Below are 22,332 nucleotides of genomic sequence, written 5' to 3'. Positions count from 1 at the left end.
AGTAAAAGAAGTCTGGAGTGGTCAGAAAGTAGTAAAATATTAATAAGGTAGGTGGAGTTCAGAGAAAGCTAAAATCAATTTCAAATTGAGTCCTTTTTGTGTGTGTGACATTTGTGTGTATGACTTGAGAGAAGGATTATTAAATCAAAACGTTGTTTTGGCCCTTGAGCTGTTGAGGCTGATGTTAAAGATACCTCATGTCCAGTAGGAGTGGAAGAATGATGAAAAATATAAAAATGGTGATGTTTTCTACATTTTATATTATTCTGTATCTTTTAAATTATGGCAGATTTTCTTTAAATTCAAATTGATTGTCTCAGTCTTTCCAGTCCATGTACCCTAGGCACAAAAACTAGATTGCTTCAATACATGGTATGATGGTTGCAAGTACTGACAGACACCATGAGAAAGGAAAGAGGTTTGACTTGCTTATAGTCTGTCCTTGTGAAGCGTGGATTAAATTTATTGCTTTCTCTGTATTTGTTTCACAGCCTTTACCAAGTTACAAATAGTAGAGATGTATTGTCCTTTGTAGGCGAATGTGAGTTACGCCCCCCACTGCCTTGGGGCTGCACATAGGGCACAGACCTAATCCTGTAGTGAAAAAAGCTGTGAGTCTGGCTCTGTCCGGTTCTTGTCTTTGTGATCATGTGGCTACTTGGCTTCTCACTGCTGCAGAGCACAGACAGGGCCTGCTTGTATTTGTGTGGAGACTTTTGCCTAGGTACATTGTCTCTCTTCAGTGGCTTGTGTGTAAAATCTATGTATCATTTCTCCATAAAAGGTTACTCTGAGGAAAGAGGAAGTGCATGTTGTGAGGTGTCAGACTTGGTCACTGCTGCTAAGATTGCCCCCGGTCATTTTTTTTTTAGAGGATGTGAAGCTCAAAAGGGCACTTGACCTTCTCAGACTGTCAATCATCTCTGTCAAGAACTTACCATCAGTGCCCTCCAAAAACATCCTGGGAACAACCAAGATCTCCAGCTCCTGCTGCTTGTTTCTCTTGCTGTTTGTGTTGGTGTACATGCACTTCAGAGAGGCACCCTGTTGTGCTGATTATCTAGGAAAGGCAAGAGGGTTTTCCCCACAATGCTGTCCTGTAGGCACATCCTTACTTAGGTGGACATGCTTGAGGTGGGCTCGTTTTAGTCCTGTGCTGCTGATTACGAGGACTGTTTTGTCCGGACAGCTTTTGCTTGCCCATCTGCTCCACCACTTCATCACTTGATTTTTGATCATCCTTTTGCACCCCTGTTGGTCTTTGTTTATAGCAAAGATGCTTTTGCCCCATTTAGTCAGAAATAACTTGAAATAATTATACTGCTGTGTCTGGAAAAAATATGGATTTGAAACAAAAATGTGCTATTTTAGAATTTCCTCAACATTAGTAATATAAAATGGAATCACTGGATAAAGATTTAAATGGTACCTTTAAAAAATAAATAGTGTTACTTAAAATAGCTTTTGAAGATCAATAGTGTGGTTCTCGAAGATTTTGATGGGATGGGGAAAGGATGAACATATGATAAAGTTCTGAGACCTAAATATTAAAAACTCGTTTTTGTGTCTGTGCACTATGTGTCAGCATGCACAGCTGTGTAGGTTCTCTTCAAAAAGTGTTTCTTTGTTTTTTTGTTGATTCATTTCATTATTACTTGATTTCATCATAAAACTGCTGGCTCATTTTCTTCCTACCCCATTTTCTTTCATCTTCCATGTATGAACAATTTTCAGTTGTATGCACAAAAGACACAATATATATAACACTCCTCTGTTATGCATCATCCTAACTGAGGCATTAAACGGTTACTAAGGCTCTCAAAAACAAAGTCACACCCTGCCAAACTTTTTGCAGTGAAATTTTGAAGATACCAAGGATGAGAAAGCATGACCTAAATTTGAATAATGTGTTTAAAATAGTATAGTGTTATGCATCTTTAATAACTGCAGTTGAGGTTCTTGCAACAGCATTGAAAGCTGTGCTTAACTCCCAGTAAAGGTAACATAAATATCATTTAAATTTAAAGAACTCTCACATGTGCTGCAGAAGCTTGAGTAACCATTTATTTTATTTGGCTAAATTGAAGTTGTGTCTCACAACTTATTTATGTACACATTTCTTTCTTAAACCTTTTACCTAATATAATTTAATTTTTTTAGTTCATGTGTTATGCAAAATATGATCTCTCATTATTTGTGCCTTTCATTGATCAGTAGAATCACAAAATGGTTTGGGCTGAAAGGGGTCTTTAAAGATCATCTAGTTAAACTCTCCTGCCATGGACATGGATGTCTTTAACTAGATAAAAAACCTGTCTATGTCTTTCACTTCTGTCCTCTCCCTATTTGGTAATCTTGATTCTTCTTTTTTCAGTCCAGATGTATAACCCCTTCCTTCACAGACGACATTCCATAACTTCATTTGTTCTTGTCCACACTTCACTTTTTCATCACTACGTCTTCTCTAGATGTAAATATTAATTATTTCTGTATAGTCAGAAGAGGGAATGATACTGTCGGTTTTACTTCTGCAAGTTAAATTTTAAAAATCTAGAGAAATTAAATGTTTTAAATGATGTTAAGTTTGTAATCAATGTAACAAAACTACTGTGAATATTTTAAGTATATAAGCCTTACTATAATGTCTGAAGTTCTAAAACAAACTTCATGTTAATCATTTATTAATTATACTAATCTGATTTTTAGTGCTGGAGTCATGGATTTGACAACATCTGAGATGACATTAGATGAGCATTAGTGAGGCTAAGAACTAATTATTTTTTTATGTATGTGCTTGGCAAGGATGCAAGACAAAATGCAGCAAAAGCAGTTTGGTACTGCCTCAGAGCAGCCCTCAGGGTACTGCACTGTCCCAGTTACCTCTGTGTGAACTGCAGAGGGATGGAGGCAGGGCCATTCTGGTGCTGTACCCTCAGTCAGGCTTCAGGGCAAGGCCAGAGAGAGCTCAGCCTTGTATTTCAAAAGAATTTCAAAAAGGATTTCAGTAGATTTCAACAGTGTGGCTTACTGCTTTACCAGTGTGAAGAAAACTTGCTGTGGGTATGAGCGAGGTGTTCTGGTGCAGTAATCTTCTAGGATGATTGGTTTGACAGCAACAATACTCAGTAGGAACAAACTATGGAATTCCCACGTGTTTTTCTATTTTTTGGCACCTGGTTTATCTTTTAATTTCTGTGTCTCTGAGGGCTATCAAAGGACATGTACTGTGCTGCTTTTTTTTTTTTTTTTGGTAAGCAATTACAGTTTTATGATCTGGTTTGGAATACATAGTCCTTGGAATGACTTGGACCCTAGAATAAAGTCTAGATTTCTCATTTTGCTATGCATACTGTGGAACAAATTCTGATTCACACTTTCCCGTTGGTTGTTACAACTCCTTTAGATGCTTTAGAGCACACAGTGGGGATGGTCTCACAGGATAATAAGCCTAAGTGACATAACAAAAAAGGAAAGAAGCAAACCATAACTGCCTCCTTTTTTGGGTCAAATTGATCTTGTAATTATTTCTAATGAACTTTCTATGTCTGGGGATTTCTTTCATATATTTTATTTGGAAAGTACAGTTAAATGTGCAAGTGATTACTGTGTGGATTCATAAATATAACAAAAATTCTAGAATTTTAAGTCTATGGTTTGATAAGAAGTCTAAAACCAATACAATATTCCAATGTCTCCAAGACAGCCCTTTTGCATCAAAATTTTTTAACACATGCCCACTATTACTGTATCCCACAGCCATAGGGAGGAGAGGAGAGAAGATCCAGCAGGCAGGGATTGTGCAGCAAGATTGATTTATTTAATTATTTTACAAACTCTTTTATAGACTTTTTTCTTCATAGTCTAATTGGGCAAAGGATCAGTCACCCCCCTGGGTTGATTGGCTAAAATCCTAAAACATCCATTGTCAAAATATTTTTCTACTGTACTATAAACAAGGCTTTGCAAGGTCGCAGGTGTTCATTGTTTATAGAACTCTGCTACTATCTTCCATGACAGAGAAAAATATCCCAAGGGCTTAGAAAGAAGCAGGAAAATTTCTTGCTAACAGCAGTTTTGTATCCACAGCCCACAACTACTTGGGTATGGAGAAAGGACTACTGCTTAGGAATGAATGTCAGAGTTGACTTTCAGTGATGTTTTAGAACTATTCCTAAAGTTAAGCCAAGGTTTAACTTCACTTCTGGGAGTTTACAAATGTTACCAAGGGCAAAACCAACTCAGAATGGAACCTGATCTCCTCCTCTCTGTTTTAAGCCCAGATGGAAATTAAACACCATGCAGCCACTTGCTCAACCCACGCCTCTCTGCCCCCTCACCATGGTGGAATGGGGAGGAGAATCAAAGTAAAACTTGCAGTTTGATATGAGAACAGTTTAATAATTTAAAATAAAGTAAAATACAACAGTAATGGTAAATGATGATAAGAATGATAAAATTATAATAAAAAGGAAAAACAACTGATGCACAATGCAATTGGTCATCACCTGCTGACTGATGCCAAATCCCCCTTCCTGAACCCAGATTGGCCACATTTCCAGATAGCTCCCCAGTTTATATACCAGACATGATGTTCTATGGTGTGGAATATCCCTTTGGTCAGTTTGGGCCACCAGTTGTGTTCCCTCCCAGTTTCTTTTGTGTAGCCCCTCACTGGCAAGGCACGAGACAAGACAAAAGTCCTTGACTTGGGGTAAACATGACTTACCAAAAAACCAAAACATCATTGTGATATCAACTCCATTCTCATTCCAAATCCAAAACACAGCACCGTAACAGCTACTGAGAAGAAATTAACTCGACCTGGCTGAAACCACGATGCTGATGCAAAAATCTTCAGTTTGCATTAGGCTGTAAGGTATACACTGGGTATTAATATGTTTAAGACTGTTCCTGGTCCAAGTGTGTCATGAATGTCCTGATGTCAGACTAACTATGCTGGATATATAGCATTAAGAGGTTAAATATTTTTATTACTTTTACCCATTTATACTATCTTAGAAGTCATGCTATCTGCAGTCTAATCTCAGCAGAGTTAATCAGAATTTACGGAGTCTGAAGCCTCTTTGGTCAGCATCTTTTTATATTAACTCTCAACTTGCAACAGTAGTTCTTATGCTAATAGAGCTATAAAATATTTGAGATAATACTAGAAGCACCAGGCTGTTTTAGAGTGAGGAATGATTAAAATGTAATGTCTGTGTTTGTCAGAATTTGTCATTTTTGTCATAACAATCAGATCTGGGGTCCTTGATATTGTAAGATTTCCCTAGACACCACCTTTAGAACTCATGTCCAAAAGGCAATTTTTGATCTGTAAATAAAGATTTCTTTTAAAATAGGGTTTAAGTGCTTTTACCTAAGTGATCTGTTCTGAATGCAGGATTTTGGGAAGTCCTGCCAAATGTTGCGAGGCAGTGAATATTTTTGTAAATGCATTTTTCACTGTTCGAATTCAAAGATCCTATCTAATTATCTTGAAGTAGGATTATGTACGAAGGAATAAATCCTGGTAAGAGTGTGTATGATGACCATGAACTAAAATGCAAATCTACACAGTTTCAAAGGAGATGAAAAGGTAACGAACATGGATCTTTCCTTTGCCCTCCTTGTGATTCCCTCTTCCCTTTCTGCTTTGTCTAACACATAAAAGCCATTTAAAACCATTTCAGTGTACAAGTTATTCCTTATGTTTCTCTTGCAACATGATGTACTGCAACAAGATGTGGTAGGGTAATGATGGAACAAAGAGGCATACAGTAAACAAATATGTCTCTAAACATTCTCCTTCAGAATAATGACCTTTTCAGAGAAGTTTAACATATTAAATGCATTCAAGACATCAACATCCAACATGTTAAGTTAGTTGTAAGAGGGGACCATACAGAAATACAGTCTTGTGGTTTTGTATATGGAATGCAACCTCTTTAATTTAGTTTCTGGAACTTTATAAATAGCTTAGCTTTCGATAGAAATGGAGGACATCTGCTGTGACAGTCATGAAGTAGTTAATATTTAGAAGTCCAGAGTCTAGTGATGCTAATATTTATTCCCAAAATATCAAAGGAAATGCCTTCACTGACTACAGTAGGCTTTGATTCATGTCTCTGAGAAGACATAGGGTGGGAAAAAATGTCAGGATTCTGCAGCTTTCTGGAACTGAAAGAAACTCCAGTCTGTTTTAAAATCGGAAAGCTTTAATTTAATCTAGCATTGCAATGTTCCAGCAAATCTAAAGTTTTTAGAAAGTTTTTTATTTAGTGTTTGTTTCCTTAGTTGTCTCTCACATTTTGCAGCCGCTGGAGGTTACAGTGACTTGTCAAAGGTCAGTTGGTAGCAAAGTGGAGAAGAAAATCAAGGATTCTGAAGTCCTCATTAAGTGACTCCTGTGCTTTATGAAACTTGTTCTGTTTTTCCTAAATGCCAGAGGAATTTTATCACTCATGATGTGTGTAGGTATTTTACTTTTCTCCGACCTCATTTGAAACAATTTTAAAGAACAGAATTAGGGTTTTCTGTATTTGTAGACAACATCTGCAGCCCCTTAATTTTTCCAGATAAAGACTAGTTGTGTAATGTATTACCTCTTTTCAGCCAAAAGTAGGTTTCTGCTTGGAAGGTGTAGGTGCTTGCAGACTACCTCTATTTATTATATTCTAATTTATTAGTGTGGAGGTCTCTTTCAGCATAATCACTCTGTATAGGAAAATGCAGCTTTTTTTTTTAGTAAGAGTCCCATTTTTTGTAGCAATTTTTCATATCTAATATATTTGCAGTATGAGACAGGTAATTCTAAATGCTTCCTAACACAGCTACAGGATTAACTGAAGTAGTGCTTCAGTTGTTATACCCAGTTACTTTCCATCCTTTAAACTGGTAAACCAGATAGATAAACTCATGATGGAAAAAGTCTCTTTCAAGAGACTTGTGATTTTTCAAGTGAGAAATGGCTTTATCACAATCAAACTTTTCTGTTCTGAAAGTAACTTTCTATGAAAATTGTTCTGATTCAAGCATCCAGTTTGATCCAACTGGATCTATTACAGAGATTCTGACTTTTCCAATTAACCAACTACATAGCAGTGGAGAGATTTGAGATTGAGTTGAGAATGTCTTGTCCACCCCTATGGCTGACAGAAAGATGGGTATGGCATTCAAATTTCCAATGTGCATTGTGTCATATATACTGCTTACTGTACCAAATAACTAGAATGAGTTTGTCCTGGAAAAATAAAATTTGGCCAAAAAATAGCATTCCATAATTCTGTCCTGCAGTGTTTTGCCTAATTTTTTTTTTTTCTAGAGCAAAAAATAATTTCACAAACGAATTTATGGGGTTTAATTCTGGTTTCTTTTGGTTTTATGGTTTCTAACTTTAATTTGCTCAAATCCATTTTCATTTTTTGGTTCTTAAGTTACAGTATGTCTGATTTTAAATTGTTCTAATCTCATTACATCCATATAATAATATGTGAATACCATAACAAAAGAATATCTCATTTCTCAATCGTGTATCAGATAGAATAAAGAAATGGTTTTACAGCCATGGTTCACAATTTTCAAAGCTCACATATTTCAAATCTGTTAATGACTGCTGCTCTACTTTCTTTTGTGGTGCAAATGTGATTTGACAATAAAGACATAGAATATTTCTAATCAAAAGGAAAATTACTGCAAAAGAAAATAAAATGTAGATACTGTAAATGTCAAACTATGACTAAATTGGGCAAATATGGAACATCCAGACCTGATTTACTTTAAAGTGTCTAAATCATGAGAATTCAAAAGCTCTAGTGTTTTGATGGGAAGAGAGCCTTTTCTGCTTTCTTTATTCCAAAGGAAATTAAAGTATGGTTGGTTTTTCTGTGAAAATATAACATGAATTCATAAGACAAATTCATGTTTTTAAAAACAGAGGAAAATTAAATAAGACAGAGGCATATAGTCCATTTTAAATTTCCTTAATTCCTTCAGACCAAGTCCAGTGGTGTGCTAGAGCTGATGCTATTGCTACATACAACTGAAAGGAAGTATCACAAAAAGTGTTCTACTTTTCCTAATTTTGCTGCAACCAATCAAAATATAAATTGGGAAATGTCACACTGGAATGGGCTCCTATTTCACAAAGCACTGGAACATACAAACTCATTGCTGTGTCACCCACTGTCTTTTGATATGTCAGTTCACTGTTTATTAATAAGTTTTTAGTTACTTCCATTTTCTTAGAAAATTTCAGCCTTAATGTTTACCAACTGTTTAAGTGCTTTGATAAATAAACCTTTACTGAAATTGCTCCTGAATCATTACATGGCAGAGAATCCTTGTGAAAATACAGCAGTGTAGAGTGGGAGAGAGAACAAACGGTGTCCTTTTTCAATGTGTGGAGAAAGAAATCGGGTAGATTTAGTTATAAGCGATGAAGACGAGAAGTCAGTCTGTGTGTGTTTGCGGTGGACATACAATGGTATTAGGTGTGGACTGGCGTTACTGCTCTTTAGCAATGATTTCTTTTAAGAAAACTACTGTGAAAGCCTGCTTTGATCAAAGAGTATGGCTAACTTAGCTTTCATTTGTAAATAAGGAACTTTCATTTCTGTTTTGCCCATTCATTGTGTAGAATCAAAAACCCTTATCAAAATTCTGACTAACTCTCTTCTTCTGAATAACTGCTAAAGGAAGCAATGGGCTACATTCAGTCAATCAAGTTATTTTTGCTATATCTTAAGTAAATTTTAGAAGAACGCCAGGATTTTGTGAATGCCATAGAAATGTTTCCTCTGTCTTAGGGAAATAAGATTTTAAATTCATCTTAGACTCTGGCTGATACAGTTAGAATTCTATACAGGAATAACTCTGGGAATGTTGAGAAATTATAAATAAAATAGTGGCAATTTTGACATTCTTTGCAAAATAACATTCCTTATTTTAATTACATTTTAAAATTTTGTTTCATAGCAAATACATTTTGTTTGGGTGTTTTTCCACAATCAACTTAAAATATATTTTTAAACTGTAAAGACCAATGCAGGGAAAAACCTCCCTTTTATTTCCACATAAATTCACCCCAGTGTTTTTGGTTTTTAAATGCATGTAGAACTTATTTTTTATTACTCCTTGCTGAATAAGAAGACCTACAACCTATTTATCTTAAATCTTCTAATGTTCTGATTGATGAGAAGCTTGACTAATCTGTATAATCAATAAGAGATGAAAAAACTTGCTTGACATGTAGAAATACATAATTTTTGTCCCTGAAGGGCAGGCTAATATTTGTATGCATTGCTTGTCTTACATGAACCTATAGTTTGCCCTGCAGTTCCTGAATTGCTACTAGCAACAGCTATATGAAATAATTTTGCTTTTGAGCATGAAAATTAGTACTCGAGTGTGAGTGATCTTCTCAAGAGGAATAAAAAGATGATCAGTCCTGGAGCTTCTGCTGGCTCGAAGGGGAGATGATAATAAGATTTTTAATAAGGAGGGAAAATGTACTGGTGTTATTGGAATGCTGGTAGCTAAATTTTTATGAAAAAATGTTTAAATGTTCTGATGTTCTGTTTCATTTATTTCAGTACTCTTCTTGATATGTTTTGGGAGGGGTTGGGGTTTTTTTGTTTGTTTGGTTTTGGTGGTTTTTTTTTTTTTTTTTTTTTGCATAGGGAATGTACAATGATTGCATCTTCTGTGGACTTTATCCATTAATTATCTGCATTTTTCACTTGGCAGATCAATAGTTCAGTATTTAATTTGTTTTCATTTCCTTTGCATTTTTCTTTAAGTGAAAATGGGTGAATTCAACATGCTTTAAGAACTGACATAGCCAGAACATCCACAGCTGGCTATTTTCTATCTATTCAGAGTAGATAAGAATAAAATATTTGTTTTCAAGTAAGTTGTGTAACAGAGGGTGAACAGACTACTGTGCAACCAATCCATCTGTCATATAATGCTACATTACTGTATTACATCAACAGCCTATTTTTTAAAATGCCAAATAGAATTGATACTGAAAGCTTTCAATACTGTAATGCAATTAAAAACATTTTTTTTGTACAAGAGCTTGGTTTAAAAGTCACTAGTAAAAATTTATTTTGATGGTAGCAGTTTTACTTCTGTATTTAATGGAATTTAATGCCTCAGAGCAATTTCAAGGACAAAGAGAACTAGAAATGTAGTTTTTATATAGTATCTTTGCTCTTTAGGTGCTGAAATATTAGCAGAAGATGAACTTGCCTCCTTCAGTCTTCCTGCGCCATAGGGCAGAGAGCAATGCAGAAATCACCAAACTACTTAGGCTTTATCTTCTGCATGTGCTAGTGAGACATTGGTATAGAGTGCCCAGAGAGATGGTGGATGGTCTATCCCTGGAAACATTCCAGGTCAGATTGGATGGGGCTCTGAGCAACCTGCTCTGCTTGAAAATGCCCCTGCTCATTGCAGGGCATTTGAATGAGATGAGCTTTGGAAGTTCCTTCCAACCCAAGCCATTCTATGATTCCATGATTCCATAGTTCTATGATGCTATGACAGATGTTCCTCCTTGCAGTTTCTTTGTGAATGGAGAAGTAATCCTGTGATTTATCAGCTTTTAATAAGATGAATTATTTATTGTCTAGAGCATGTTACAGAACCTTAAAATATAGGCAGGGTCATTTTCTAAATTGTTATTCAACAGAAAATTAGCAGAAGATCATCTTGCCTCCCTCAGTCTTCCCCTCCCACAGGGCAGAGAGCAATGCAGAAATCACCAAACTATTAATCATTGTTTGCCCTAAAATGTTATTTCTGTCAATGTAATTTGAAAGATTTCTTGTAATTACTTTTCCCCTCATCAGTATTTGAAGGATAATGATATTGCACTTTTAAAAAAAGGTTTCATCCTTGGGCAGCAGCAGCTGCTTCTCAAATGATCTGCTGCTCTGATGTGGCTTTGTAATGTTTGGGATCATCTGACAAGTGAGGAAAAGAGATTCCAACCAGACAAATATAGATTTAAAACCATTAGTAACAGATGACATAAGATCTACCAATTTAGAAAAAAACCATCTGGTTTTGCAGACTTTAGAATTAAATGACAATATTTTGGAGTAAATCTAAATGTTCTCCAGAGCAACATCACTTTTTTGTTAGGTGGATGAATATATCATAACTCTGTTATAGCTAAGATTTTTGTGAATATTTTTTGTGAAGGCAAAATGTGCTATTGCCTACATTTCACTTTTGTATCCAGGTTACCCATGTATAAGCTAACTTAGTTCCTTATTTTCCATCTCCTACAAAAATGTTTGCATCTGTTTTCTTCTTTTAAATCCCAGCCTGTGTACTGACCAGAATCTGTTCTTAATTTTTTTTCCTGTTGAGTTTTGGCATTTTACCTTTCTTCTCTTTTGGAAAAAAAACATTTTGACCACTTTTGTAATATTGTTTTGAAAGGTCCATTTGGGATCTCTGAGATCAGGTTTCCAGCTGAACTTCTCTGTTTCTGAAATACATAGGAGACTTCATTTTTAATGTCAGAACCATCATATCACAGATGATCCGTGCAACTCGGGAAACACCTTGGCTTTGAAAGACTGTATTTTTAAAAATATGTATTTTGCCTAGGAAATAATATTTTGATTGGTGGTAGCACAGTTTAGAAGATAAAATCTTGGCCTGACAGATTAATAAAAATTATTTATAGGTTTATCTGCTTTAAAAATGTATATTTTATTCTGAATGAAGTATTCTTGCAGAAATCTCTCTATTAATAGAAACAGTCTTTCACCAAGACCTCCTTCATGAAGCTGTGTTTTTTTCTCAAGTGCCCATAGTGATATTTCCCTTTCCTCTGACATTCCAACCAAAAAGTTTCATACATGTGATACAAATAATTATTTTACTGAAAGCAGAAATGCAGTTTCCAAAATTCATTGACTTAGATGGTTTTGAAATTTCACCATCTGGATGTATTTTTTCACTCCTTTGGGTAAGCTTTCCCTGGTTTGGTTGTGCAACAGTAGCATTCAAGCTTTGAGAAATTTGTATTTTTAATTGATTGTAATTAAGTTTCTAAGTTCCAAGAAAACCAGGTAAATAAAATTAAATGCCTTTCTTTATCTATCTGGAATTTAAGTATGAGAGCCATTTAGTTAAAGTAGCAATTTTTGCATCAGTGCATAGCCTTTTATATTTTCTGTATCTGATTGTGACATTTACTAAATATAGAAAATGCTTCTTAGCTAGGAAAGGCCGGAGTAAAAATAAATTATGAAGCATTAATACTCTGAAACAATTTTAAAACATATTTGAAATTTGAATTATTTTGCAAGTGATTAATTCAAAAAAATATAGCCTTTTTTCTTGCTTAATATGTTTTCTGTTGTTTGAAGTTGCATTTTCATGAGGGCCAGGGAGCTGGAATTGCCAACTACCTGCTTTTCCATAGACTTAGTATAGCATTTTCTAGAACCTTTTCTTGATTTCAAAGCTGAATCAGTATGACAGATTCCTCCACAGTTATATGATTTTTCTGTAATGCCAGTTGAGTAGTTTTTAGCAAGTACTCCAGTCTGCTCTTCACAATCCAGCTATATAGCATTAGTATACATTTAGTGAACTGGATGTATGTCTTACATATCCAGATGCAGGATTCCTAGGTGAGAGAAAAATTTATTTAATTGAAAAAAGTTGGAAGTAATAGGGCGGTATTATAGGTTTGTTGACAGTGTTCTGACACACAGAGTTCTCAAAAAAATACATTGATAGAAGCAAACTTGCACTACTTTTTGAATTAGAATAAAGAAGAACTTTTTTGGAGGGGGGAGGGGGGAATACAGTATTAAGTAAGTGTTTTCAAATCAACTTATCCAAAGAAATCACGGTGAGAAATAACTGTAGAATGAAGGTGGAAATAGAAGGTTACTGTGAGATCTTCTGTTTACCCCGTGTATGAAGCAGAGAAAAAGTGGTGCATCAAACCATGAGCTCAACACTGGTAGTCCTTCGGAGAAAAGACAGTGACTTTTTGGCATAAATCACTAAGTACAGAATGTCCTTTATGGTATCTTCAAGATTTTCCATTCAATACTGCACAGTTTCAAGTGACAGGAATTAACCTGTATTCAGTCTTTACCTAGGGATCATTGACAGCTCTAGCTTCCAAACAGGCCACATAATTACAGGTTAATGACAGGAGTTCAAAGTATGCTTTTAAGTTGTCCTTCTTTCAAAAAGTATTAAAAAAGGTATATGAAAAGCACAAGAACTTCTTGTATGATTTGTATTAAACTACAAGCACTTTTAAATGAAATGCTGGTTTTAATGATTCAGCATTTTAGTTACATGAATAAGACAAGAGCATGCTTAAAATTATCATTCAAACCCACAGTTTTAAATCAGCAAAGTGTGCAGAGCCTTTCTTATTGATGCAAGTTCAATGATGAAATTACAGGGTTGATAGTAAGGAGAAGCCCAGTGGGACTGTTCATTTAATTAGGCCTCAAAAATAATTGCACAGAACTGGCATCAATTTTCAAATAAGTTCAAAATAGCCTTAATTATTCTTAATAAATGACAAAGGTTTGCCCTGCACTCATTTAATGTAAGAACAGGCTTAGTATACATTGTACCACTCTTGTTTTACAGCCAATCTGAAACATTACCTATTTCTTGAATCTGAAACAGTATGGATAAATAGGGCAAATGAATTTGAATCTTAATTAGAAATTCACATTGACAGCTACAAATTAAGCCATAGCAGTAATGACAGACGATGGTTCAATATAGACCTTTGTGCAACATGTGAAGCCAGAACATCTTTTGCTCTCCACAGGTATTCTGTTTAAGGACAGAGTATGAACTATTTGCTCACACCAGTGTTTTCATATACAGAAGGAAAGAAACATGACACAGAGGTGCCAACATCATAGGTACATGTAGAAAATTAGGCTCTTCAAGCTATCTCCAATGCATCTGTTTAATATGACTGGAAACTTTTATGTTGGTTTGTCATTGGATTTTATGATGTCAAATAATTATTTCAGCAAATAGATGCTCTGAAAAGAATGAGATCAGTCATTCTTGTACTCTTTTAATTAAGTTATTCTATAATTTAATGTTCATCAGAGAGTACTTAGGGCTGTTTCCTGTAGAAATATTGCATCTCTGGTCAGAGATGCAATATTGCTGTCTTAGAGAAACTCCCAACTGACTGCTTTTATATCAGCAAGCTCAGAGAGTTCATGCATGACTGCCATTAACAGTTTGATTAGTCTTGCATGTTTCGAGCCATCTTTCAGCACTGTGCTTTAGTCAAAAATCTAAATGTACTTTTCTGAACTTCTGAATATTTTAAACTTGATTTTCATCCCAAGTAGGAATAAAGAGTTGAAATAATCCAATTCTGCATTGAATGGAAAAACTGCCTTGTTTCTACACATTTGATTTAGAAAAAGAATTGTCAGCATTCTTAAACTGAGATTGTTTATTTTACTTTGGTGACTGCCTCATTCACTGGGTAAACTGAAGATCTGCCATTAACCTTCTGTCTCTGCTTCCATGGTTATTTCTCATTGATTTGATCTGGCAATCAGTTTGCCTGTATTGGTGCTTGTCAGTGAAGGAGTCAGAAATGAAGTGGTCCTTCCCTTGTAAGGAACCTTGTATCTGTCTCCTACCCTGCAAGTTTTATTCGTCCCGTGTTGCTTGATGTACACCTCTGCACAGTGGGCAGGCTCAGGAAAACTTCCTGCACCTTCTGGCCAGCTGCACTAATGACCTTGGACTCAGTAAAATGTTAAAGTAGGGAAGGGAGAAACTGTCTAAGGAAACATGTTGCATACTGTAAAAAATATACTGTAACTCTTTGTAATTTTTAACAAGTTTGGATGAGGTCTGTAGCTAGTCCCACTGGGCTATTCCACCCCTGCATTTGTATAAAAGGAGAAAAAAGATTTCAGCAAAATTAAGGAAGCTGTAGTGTGGGTGGACCCCAGTACACTCAACGTAAGAGCAATCCCCATTCTGATGTATGATAACTGAGTACAAAATTATGCTTATTTCATTTTGGTATTCCTGAGTATAATTTTAATTCTGTGGCACTGAGTTTATTTAATTTTTTAGGAACAGAAATCAAATTAAGACATCTGTTTATATCTAAGTAGGCCAAAGCTTCAAGTTTTTACCATGTATCTTTTGAACTAACTTAATTCCAGATGAATGACTTTTTCCAGTATCCTTTTATCTAGTGATCACCTTTACGTGGAGTTGATTTAGACTCAATTTTAATGGAAGAAAAAACTCTTGTCCTGCACTAACAGACATTTTGTTTTTCTCTTTTGTTGTGTTTGAATTAATTTAAAAAAAAACAAACCAAAACCCAAATATAAACCATTTCTAAAGATGCAGTGATGCTGAACCTTAAGTTCAACTTGATAATTTTTGCAAGGTGTGCAGATGAACAGCAATGAAATTCTTATTTAGATGTAGAAGTTTAAAGGTCAGGGTCTCCTCCCATAAACCATGGGGCATGGTGGCACTGAGGAACCATAAAAATTCTGCTCTTAGGAGCTGTGCTCATTTCACCTAGCTGTAAGTAGCTGAAGGATACTGCTCCTTGTATGTTCTCAAGACCTCCACTGGTTCTGCTCCTGGGGTAAGCTGGGCATGCCTGCATGCCTAGCTCCCAGTGTGTTCAGAGCAGAGTTAGTTGTCATTATTCAACAGCTCCTGTATCCTGTAGCCCTTCTATTACAGGATATTATCTGCTTTCTTTTTGCTTTAGACAAGATGCATTGTCACTGTTGTCATAGAGTTAGGCTTTGAAATAGATTTCACAGAGTCCTTACATGTCAAGATGAAGACTTCAAATTATCTTCACAAGGAGACAAGTGAAGTTTTAAATATTAATATCATAAGTTTGTTCTGAGTTGCCTATGCATCAGAAGTTTAGTGAGTTTTTGTCAGGGCTAGAATTACCTCACTGGTAAACAAATGGCACATTTTTTGATGAAGACATTTATTTTGAAAGCCTTCTGTAGAATCTGTGCTGCACTGGAGCTTCTTTCTATAAGCTATACTTTCCCAGTTAATGATGTATAATGATGACTGAAAAGCTAAAAGATACGGTTACACAACTTCCTCTTCTCGAGCATATTGAGCTTCATTTGCAGAGTGATCTGGAAGAAAATTATTTGTGGGTTTGTTTGAGTTATTTGAGAAGGTTTAGGACTAAAAAGGATCCCACAGCAAGATGAGGGCCAGACAGGTTTAGCCAGGTAAGAACATATAAGTAGAAGACAGTCTAATTCTGAGGTGAAATGAAGAAGCTTCTATTTCACTTTTAAGTATTGGGTCAGGTGACTCAGAAGCAAACAATGATACATCAGGCAGGAAAATTATTACATCAGGCAGCAGCATGTGTTTCTCAGATTAGGCTTCTTGAGCAAAATTAGATTAAGATTTTCTTTCATCATTATAATTAAACTATTCTGCCCTTTTCATTGTCTTGGGTCATTGTTGATGAATGACAGAGGAGTGCCTTTACTGCTGCTTCCCAAATATAATTAAATTTGATGGTTTTCAGTGGAAGCGGTTATATATTTGCTGAATTTATAGCAGCCGAAACAGAAATAGCAACTATGTATATTGGAAGTTAAGCTGTGCACCTGCATATGTTGGATTGGATAGATTTGAATCTTTAATTTAAACTTTTTCTTTTAAATTGCCCTTCATTTTCTAGAGTTCTTGTGTTTAAGATTTAAGATAACCACAAACCACAAGAAACTTTTTAGATTTCTGTGCAAGAGGTCAACTGTACCTAATTAGTGGACTGCTGTTGTGTTGTGTGTTCAGAACATTCCTACTCAGGAAGTAATCTTTGTTCACTGAGTTAACCAGGCAGTTCACAGTGGTGCTGTCTGGAGTGTAAGCTGCCTTTTGCACAGAATTCACTCCCTTGCAGAATTCACTCCCAACACGGAGCAATAATATGAGCTTGATATAAAGGGGAAGGTGTAATTTTGCAGTGCAGATATCCTAAAGTTCACTTGGCTAATCAAAACCAGAGGACTCTCCCAGAGCTTCAGTCCATCTGAAAGTTAGATTTTATGCTGTTTACATTAAATACTGTCCATGAAGAAAGTTTAGGAAAGCATATGTAAATGTCAGTTGACAATTTATTCCATGTACTCTCAAAAGACTGACTGCTGGCAGCACTGGGCATTTAACATTTGCACTCCTGTGTTCTTGAGCAAGCAGTAACTGCATCTCTCTACCTGTAATATTATGTTTGAGAAGCGTGGCCTGTGTTTGTAGTAATCCTTATTATATTGCAAATACACTTTTAGTGTGCTGCCTTATGTATTAATTGTCTTCTATAGTTTTTCCTAGTGTAGTGCACATTATTGACTCTGCAGTTCTAGCAATATTCTCACAAGCCTACTCTGCATGTGTGGAATTTATCATCAAATATGATCAGCAAAAATATTCACTTGAATTTAAGTGACTTCTTATTCACTTAAGGGCACAATAAGACTGTTCACCAACTGAATTTGGAAGGGGTGGATACAAGCCTTCAGGTACTATGTGGATAAAAATGTACGGACAGATTCCATCTCATATACAGTTGTTGACAAGTATAGATATGCTTGACAATTTCTTCAGAAATCTATTAATAGCCTTTTCTATTTAAATAACTAAATTCCATGTCAGATGAATATTGGTTGTTTTCTTCTCTTACATTTTGCACATTGCTTAATGCTGAACAATAGACTGAGTTTTTCACACCTTGCTAAGAATATCTGCGTCCTGTGTGTACTTTTTGGTTTGGACAATGACACTGGATTTGTATTCCTTGGGTTGTTAATGTCTGATCTGTAAGTACATGGAACATGGGAAGCTCCAGACACTCTCTGTATAAATAGGTTTTTCATGAGCAGTCAAGCTAAATTTTTTTGTTTTCTGTTTTTGTGGTTTTCTTTTTTTTTTTTTGGTTGGTTTATTTTTTGGTTTTTTGTTTTGGGGTTTCTTTTGTATGGCTATTTGTTCTTTTTCCTAAGTACACCACTGGTGTGCTCAAATGCTGTTCCCTTTCCTGGCTCTATACAACTCCCTTATTGGGCCAATTAATGCACAGCTGCACCCAATGCTGCTTTGCTATTTGCTAATGTGGGACATCTGCCTTCAGGGGAAATAGGTGCATGACAGAATTTTGTCTGTTAGTCTGCTTCCACAACACAGCCCAGCCACAAACTTTTAAGGAATTTTTTGGGAACCTATTAGGTGTACAGAAGTGACATAGAAAAAAATTTTTAAACTTTGACTAATAAAAGAGTGTAAAATGCCCTGTCACACAGAATTGTTCATATGGAGTATGTCGGTGATTTAAGTAAAAAGAAAGAATAGTTTTAATTAATTTCATCAGAGTTTTATTGAACATTTTGAGAAGTTAGATATTCAAAGAATGAAAGATGGAAATGATCAAATATGTAAACTTAAATTATGAAATGGGCAAGAAGTAAAACTGACACTGTAAGCCAGTGACTCTACTTGAATATTCTTTGTTTTCCAGTAAAAGGGTTTTCCCATCATAGTTCATAGGAAAGTGAACCTTTGAGTTAGGCACAATTTATAAAATGTGTGGTCCAAATTAGCCTAAAAATTGAGTTGGAAAACTGAGCTAATGTAAAAATATATATATAAGAAAATCAGCAAATTGATTTAAAATATTTTTATACCCACTCCATTATTACCTACAAAGAAATCTTATGTTTCTGGCTCTGGTGTCTCCAGGGATGCAAAATTACATGTTGTATTTTGTTCCCCCTTCTCAAAAGAAAAGCAGGAGTTTTTGCTTTGAACTTAAAAGCTCTCTTTTTGTTTTGAACATTCTGTTTGAGAACTCTATCAGTCCCCTAAAAGTCTATGTGTGTCTATTTTGCTTTTATATGTGGTATAATACCATTAAAACAATCAAAACATGAAGTTTAATATCCATCAATGGTTTTTGACAAGTTCTTTTAGGTACTTTAACTAAATGTAATCTTAACTAAGTTGTTCTGCATTGCTATTTCTTTCTCAAGAGTCCTTGAATACATATATTTTTTTACTGTTTTTCATGAATAAATTACTTGCAGTTTTAGACTGTTCAATAAAATTATAGAATATAAATTAAAGAAAGAAATAGAAAGAGTTGATCTGTCATTCTGAAAGATTGATCTAGGATTTCTTGGAGATTAATTTTAGGAAATAATTCTGAATTTATTTATTCTTTTTTTTTTTAACGTCTCTGTTCAGATGGAAGACGTCATAGCCCGCATGCAAGATGAGAAAAATGGAATTCCTATTCGTACAGTGAAAAGTTTTCTTTCCAAGATTCCCAGTGTCTTTTCTGGTAAGAGTCAAAGTGAATTTCATGCTATTTTAAAGTTTTCACTCTGCCTTATGTAGGGGGATGTTCTAGTGGGAAACACTTTCAAATAAGTACTGTTGAGAATTCAGTCATCTAGTCTGGATGAGACATTTCCTATCCTTTGAATACTTTAATTATAGAAGTTTTTGATGTTTCTCTCAGATTGGAGTGGGTTTACACAGAGATGTTTTTGTCCTGAAAATTAGGTGAAGGGAATACTTAATTTACTACAAAAAGTTAATTCTCTCAAAATGGCAATATTTTTATTACAGGTCAGGTCTGGTTTTTAGCTATTTTCCATAGCAAGTGTGAGGTTAATGTATGGGCCAGTACATGAAGATAAGAAATTTCATAGCAGCAGAACAAAAGAAAAATCATCACCACACTCTGCAACTGATACTGATTAGGGGCTGTGACATTTATTAGAACATTCATGATCTGCTTCTGTAGCTGGGTGCCTGTGCCTGAGAAACTAAGGCTGAGATCTTTGTGGTGATTTGAAAGACAGCTGTAAACTTTATAGCTAGTTCAGGTCAGTATTGTCATAGGCACAAAAATCTGTGCATTTATTAATTAGCATATACTTATTCTGATATTTACATAATTTTACAGCAATTTATGCATTTATGTATATGGCTATATACTCCAATGTGTATGGAGTTCCTTTGAAATAGGTGCCATTGTCTAACCTAATTTTCCCATATTCCATAAGAGTGTATCCTTACACAGAAAGTATTTATAGAAGTTTCTACTGTCCAGAACAGCAAGAAGAATTCTATATTTTAATTTTCAACCTTTGGAATGTTTTTGCTAGTGAATAATCGTGTCATAAAGAAGGCTAGGCCCTTAAGAGTGAAAAAATTGCTTCATGATTTTAGAAACTACTTGCACAAAAACTAGTCTCTGAAGAATGGACCTTTATTTGCCATGGGTCAATGCAGCATGGCATCAAACTGAATAATTGATATTAATTGTTAATCTCTGCCTTACCTTGTGTACTCTGGATTTCAAAATATACAGACCAAAATGTCTTTTTTTTCCTTTTCACTGGAATAGACATCATACTTTTAAAGGTTGTGTTAGAATTTATATGCAGTTATACATAGTGGTTACTGAGGTAACAACTTTTCTATTGATGCATTAACTTCATTAGCTTCAGATGGAAATAAAAATCATAGCACAGTTCATTTTTTTCCTCTTTCCTGATTTTCTCCTTCAAATACCAGGGGGTAGCAGTAATTTTTGGTACACATGACTAAAACTCCCACCAGAACAGTATAACTGTCATTTTGGTTCCATTTATCAGCTTTCCTGTCAGTTCTCTATACTGAATGGAATCTGAAAGCTTCAAACCTATGTCCTCAGTAGCTGATTTCATTCAGTGTGCTAGGAGTTTATGTGTGTGTAGCAAATGAATATCGGCTTGAACTCAAAACTGTTGATTGCTAGGAAACATGGGAATATTGTCTAAGGATCATGATGACAGTAATGCAAATATATTTAATAAAAACTTGTAGTACTGTTAATACCCACAAAAGCATCGAAGTAGATGCTCTCCAGTTAAAATATACATACATATATGCTCATGTATTTTTATATACATACATAGATGTGTGTGTGGGGGGTGTGTGTGTGTGTGTGTCTGTGCATAAAAGATGTCATGTAAGAAGCCATCTGTCCAGGATTATGCCCCATAAATACTGGAGTTTTGCAATTGTTTGCTATTTTTTTTTTGTGGAGGAAGCAAAATGGATAGTTCTACCACAGTGAAATGATGTTCCCTGCAAGCACTTAGAAAAGAACTCTATGAGTCCTTTAAACAACTTGTAAAAACTAAGGATGCCCATAAATTGTCTGTAGGAATAGGGTCTTGTGTGATATCGTTTTAATTGTTATTATATGTCGTTGTATACATATTTTAATTTTTATGTACTTTTATTTCACACTATTGCTTCTAAAAATGGCAAGTGAGAAACTAGTTGAAAGAGCCATCGCTTTTTTAATGCTGAATTACTGACCATCTCTAAGATGACTGCATTAGCAAAATCAGCCTGAGGAATGGTATTTGAATTTAACAGAAAGTTGTGATTGTAATAAATAGGATGATGTAATTATACTATCTCATTTACTGGGTCATTCCTGAAATGTTTTCACAAATAAAATATCCACAGAGAGAAACATTTGAAATACAGATATCTCCCTATACACTATACACATTTTTGTGCTTCAGAAAAATATAGTCCTAAATTAAAGATTATTCTACTTTGTGAAATTTTGAAAATATGAGGAATCATTTTGCTTTATATTGCATATATTCCACACATTCATAGAGAGTGAATAAAAATTTGAAACTTTTAAGGCTCTAAGGAGAAATGTAGGCAGGAGATTTTGCTCCTTCTATGTGATTATGCTTTTTGATGAACAAAAGGAGGACTTACTGTCGTTGTCATCATGCTTTTGAAATGTTTAAGAGGAGTGAAGAATATAGTGTATATCTTGCTGTTCAACAATAATAATTGCATGAAGGTTGTAATGGGCATTCTTTATTAACATGGATTAGAGTACTAGAATTAAAGAGGAGGTGATTTTCCTGGTCCATGGTTCACCTTTAGACCTGGAAATGGATTTAAAAAAACTTGCTTGAAATGATCAGTTTAGGGATTCCGACATATGAATCATAGAGATTAGAAGGAGCTCTAAAATATCATTTTTATTTTGGCTAAGGAGGGATACAAAAAAATGCCAAAGCTTTGTTGTTCACTTTGAAGCAGAAAGAATCAGAGTTTACTGACAAAGCACTGCAATAGTTGAGGGTTCTTTTGGAGGTCTTTGTGGGATGGTGTGGGTGGTTGAGCCAGTATTAGTGCTGAAAGCTTCACAAGCTAATCAGAACATGAATATTTCATTAGGTAGATGTAGTGATG

General features: G+C 35.1%; 1 protein-coding gene across 11 annotated transcripts in view; it reads left to right on the top strand.

The window, feature by feature from the left end:
- RGS7 (regulator of G protein signaling 7) overlaps positions 1-22,332 on the top strand; it is a 243,014-nt gene that overhangs the window by 86,267 nt on the left and 134,415 nt on the right. For all 11 annotated transcript variants that reach the window (XM_039569098.1, XM_039569100.1, XM_039569097.1 and 8 more), the window contains one exon: positions 19,294-19,390. In XM_039569098.1, coding sequence (XP_039425032.1) covers positions 19,294-19,390 — 97 coding nt within the window. The remainder of the gene's footprint in view (positions 1-19,293; positions 19,391-22,332) is intronic.

This window comes from Corvus cornix, chromosome 3 (assembly GCF_000738735.6).
Source record: "Corvus cornix cornix isolate S_Up_H32 chromosome 3, ASM73873v5, whole genome shotgun sequence".
In the NCBI taxonomy this organism is placed as follows: Eukaryota; Metazoa; Chordata; class Aves; order Passeriformes; family Corvidae; genus Corvus; species Corvus cornix.
This window is presented reverse-complemented; position numbering and strand designations above follow the sequence as displayed.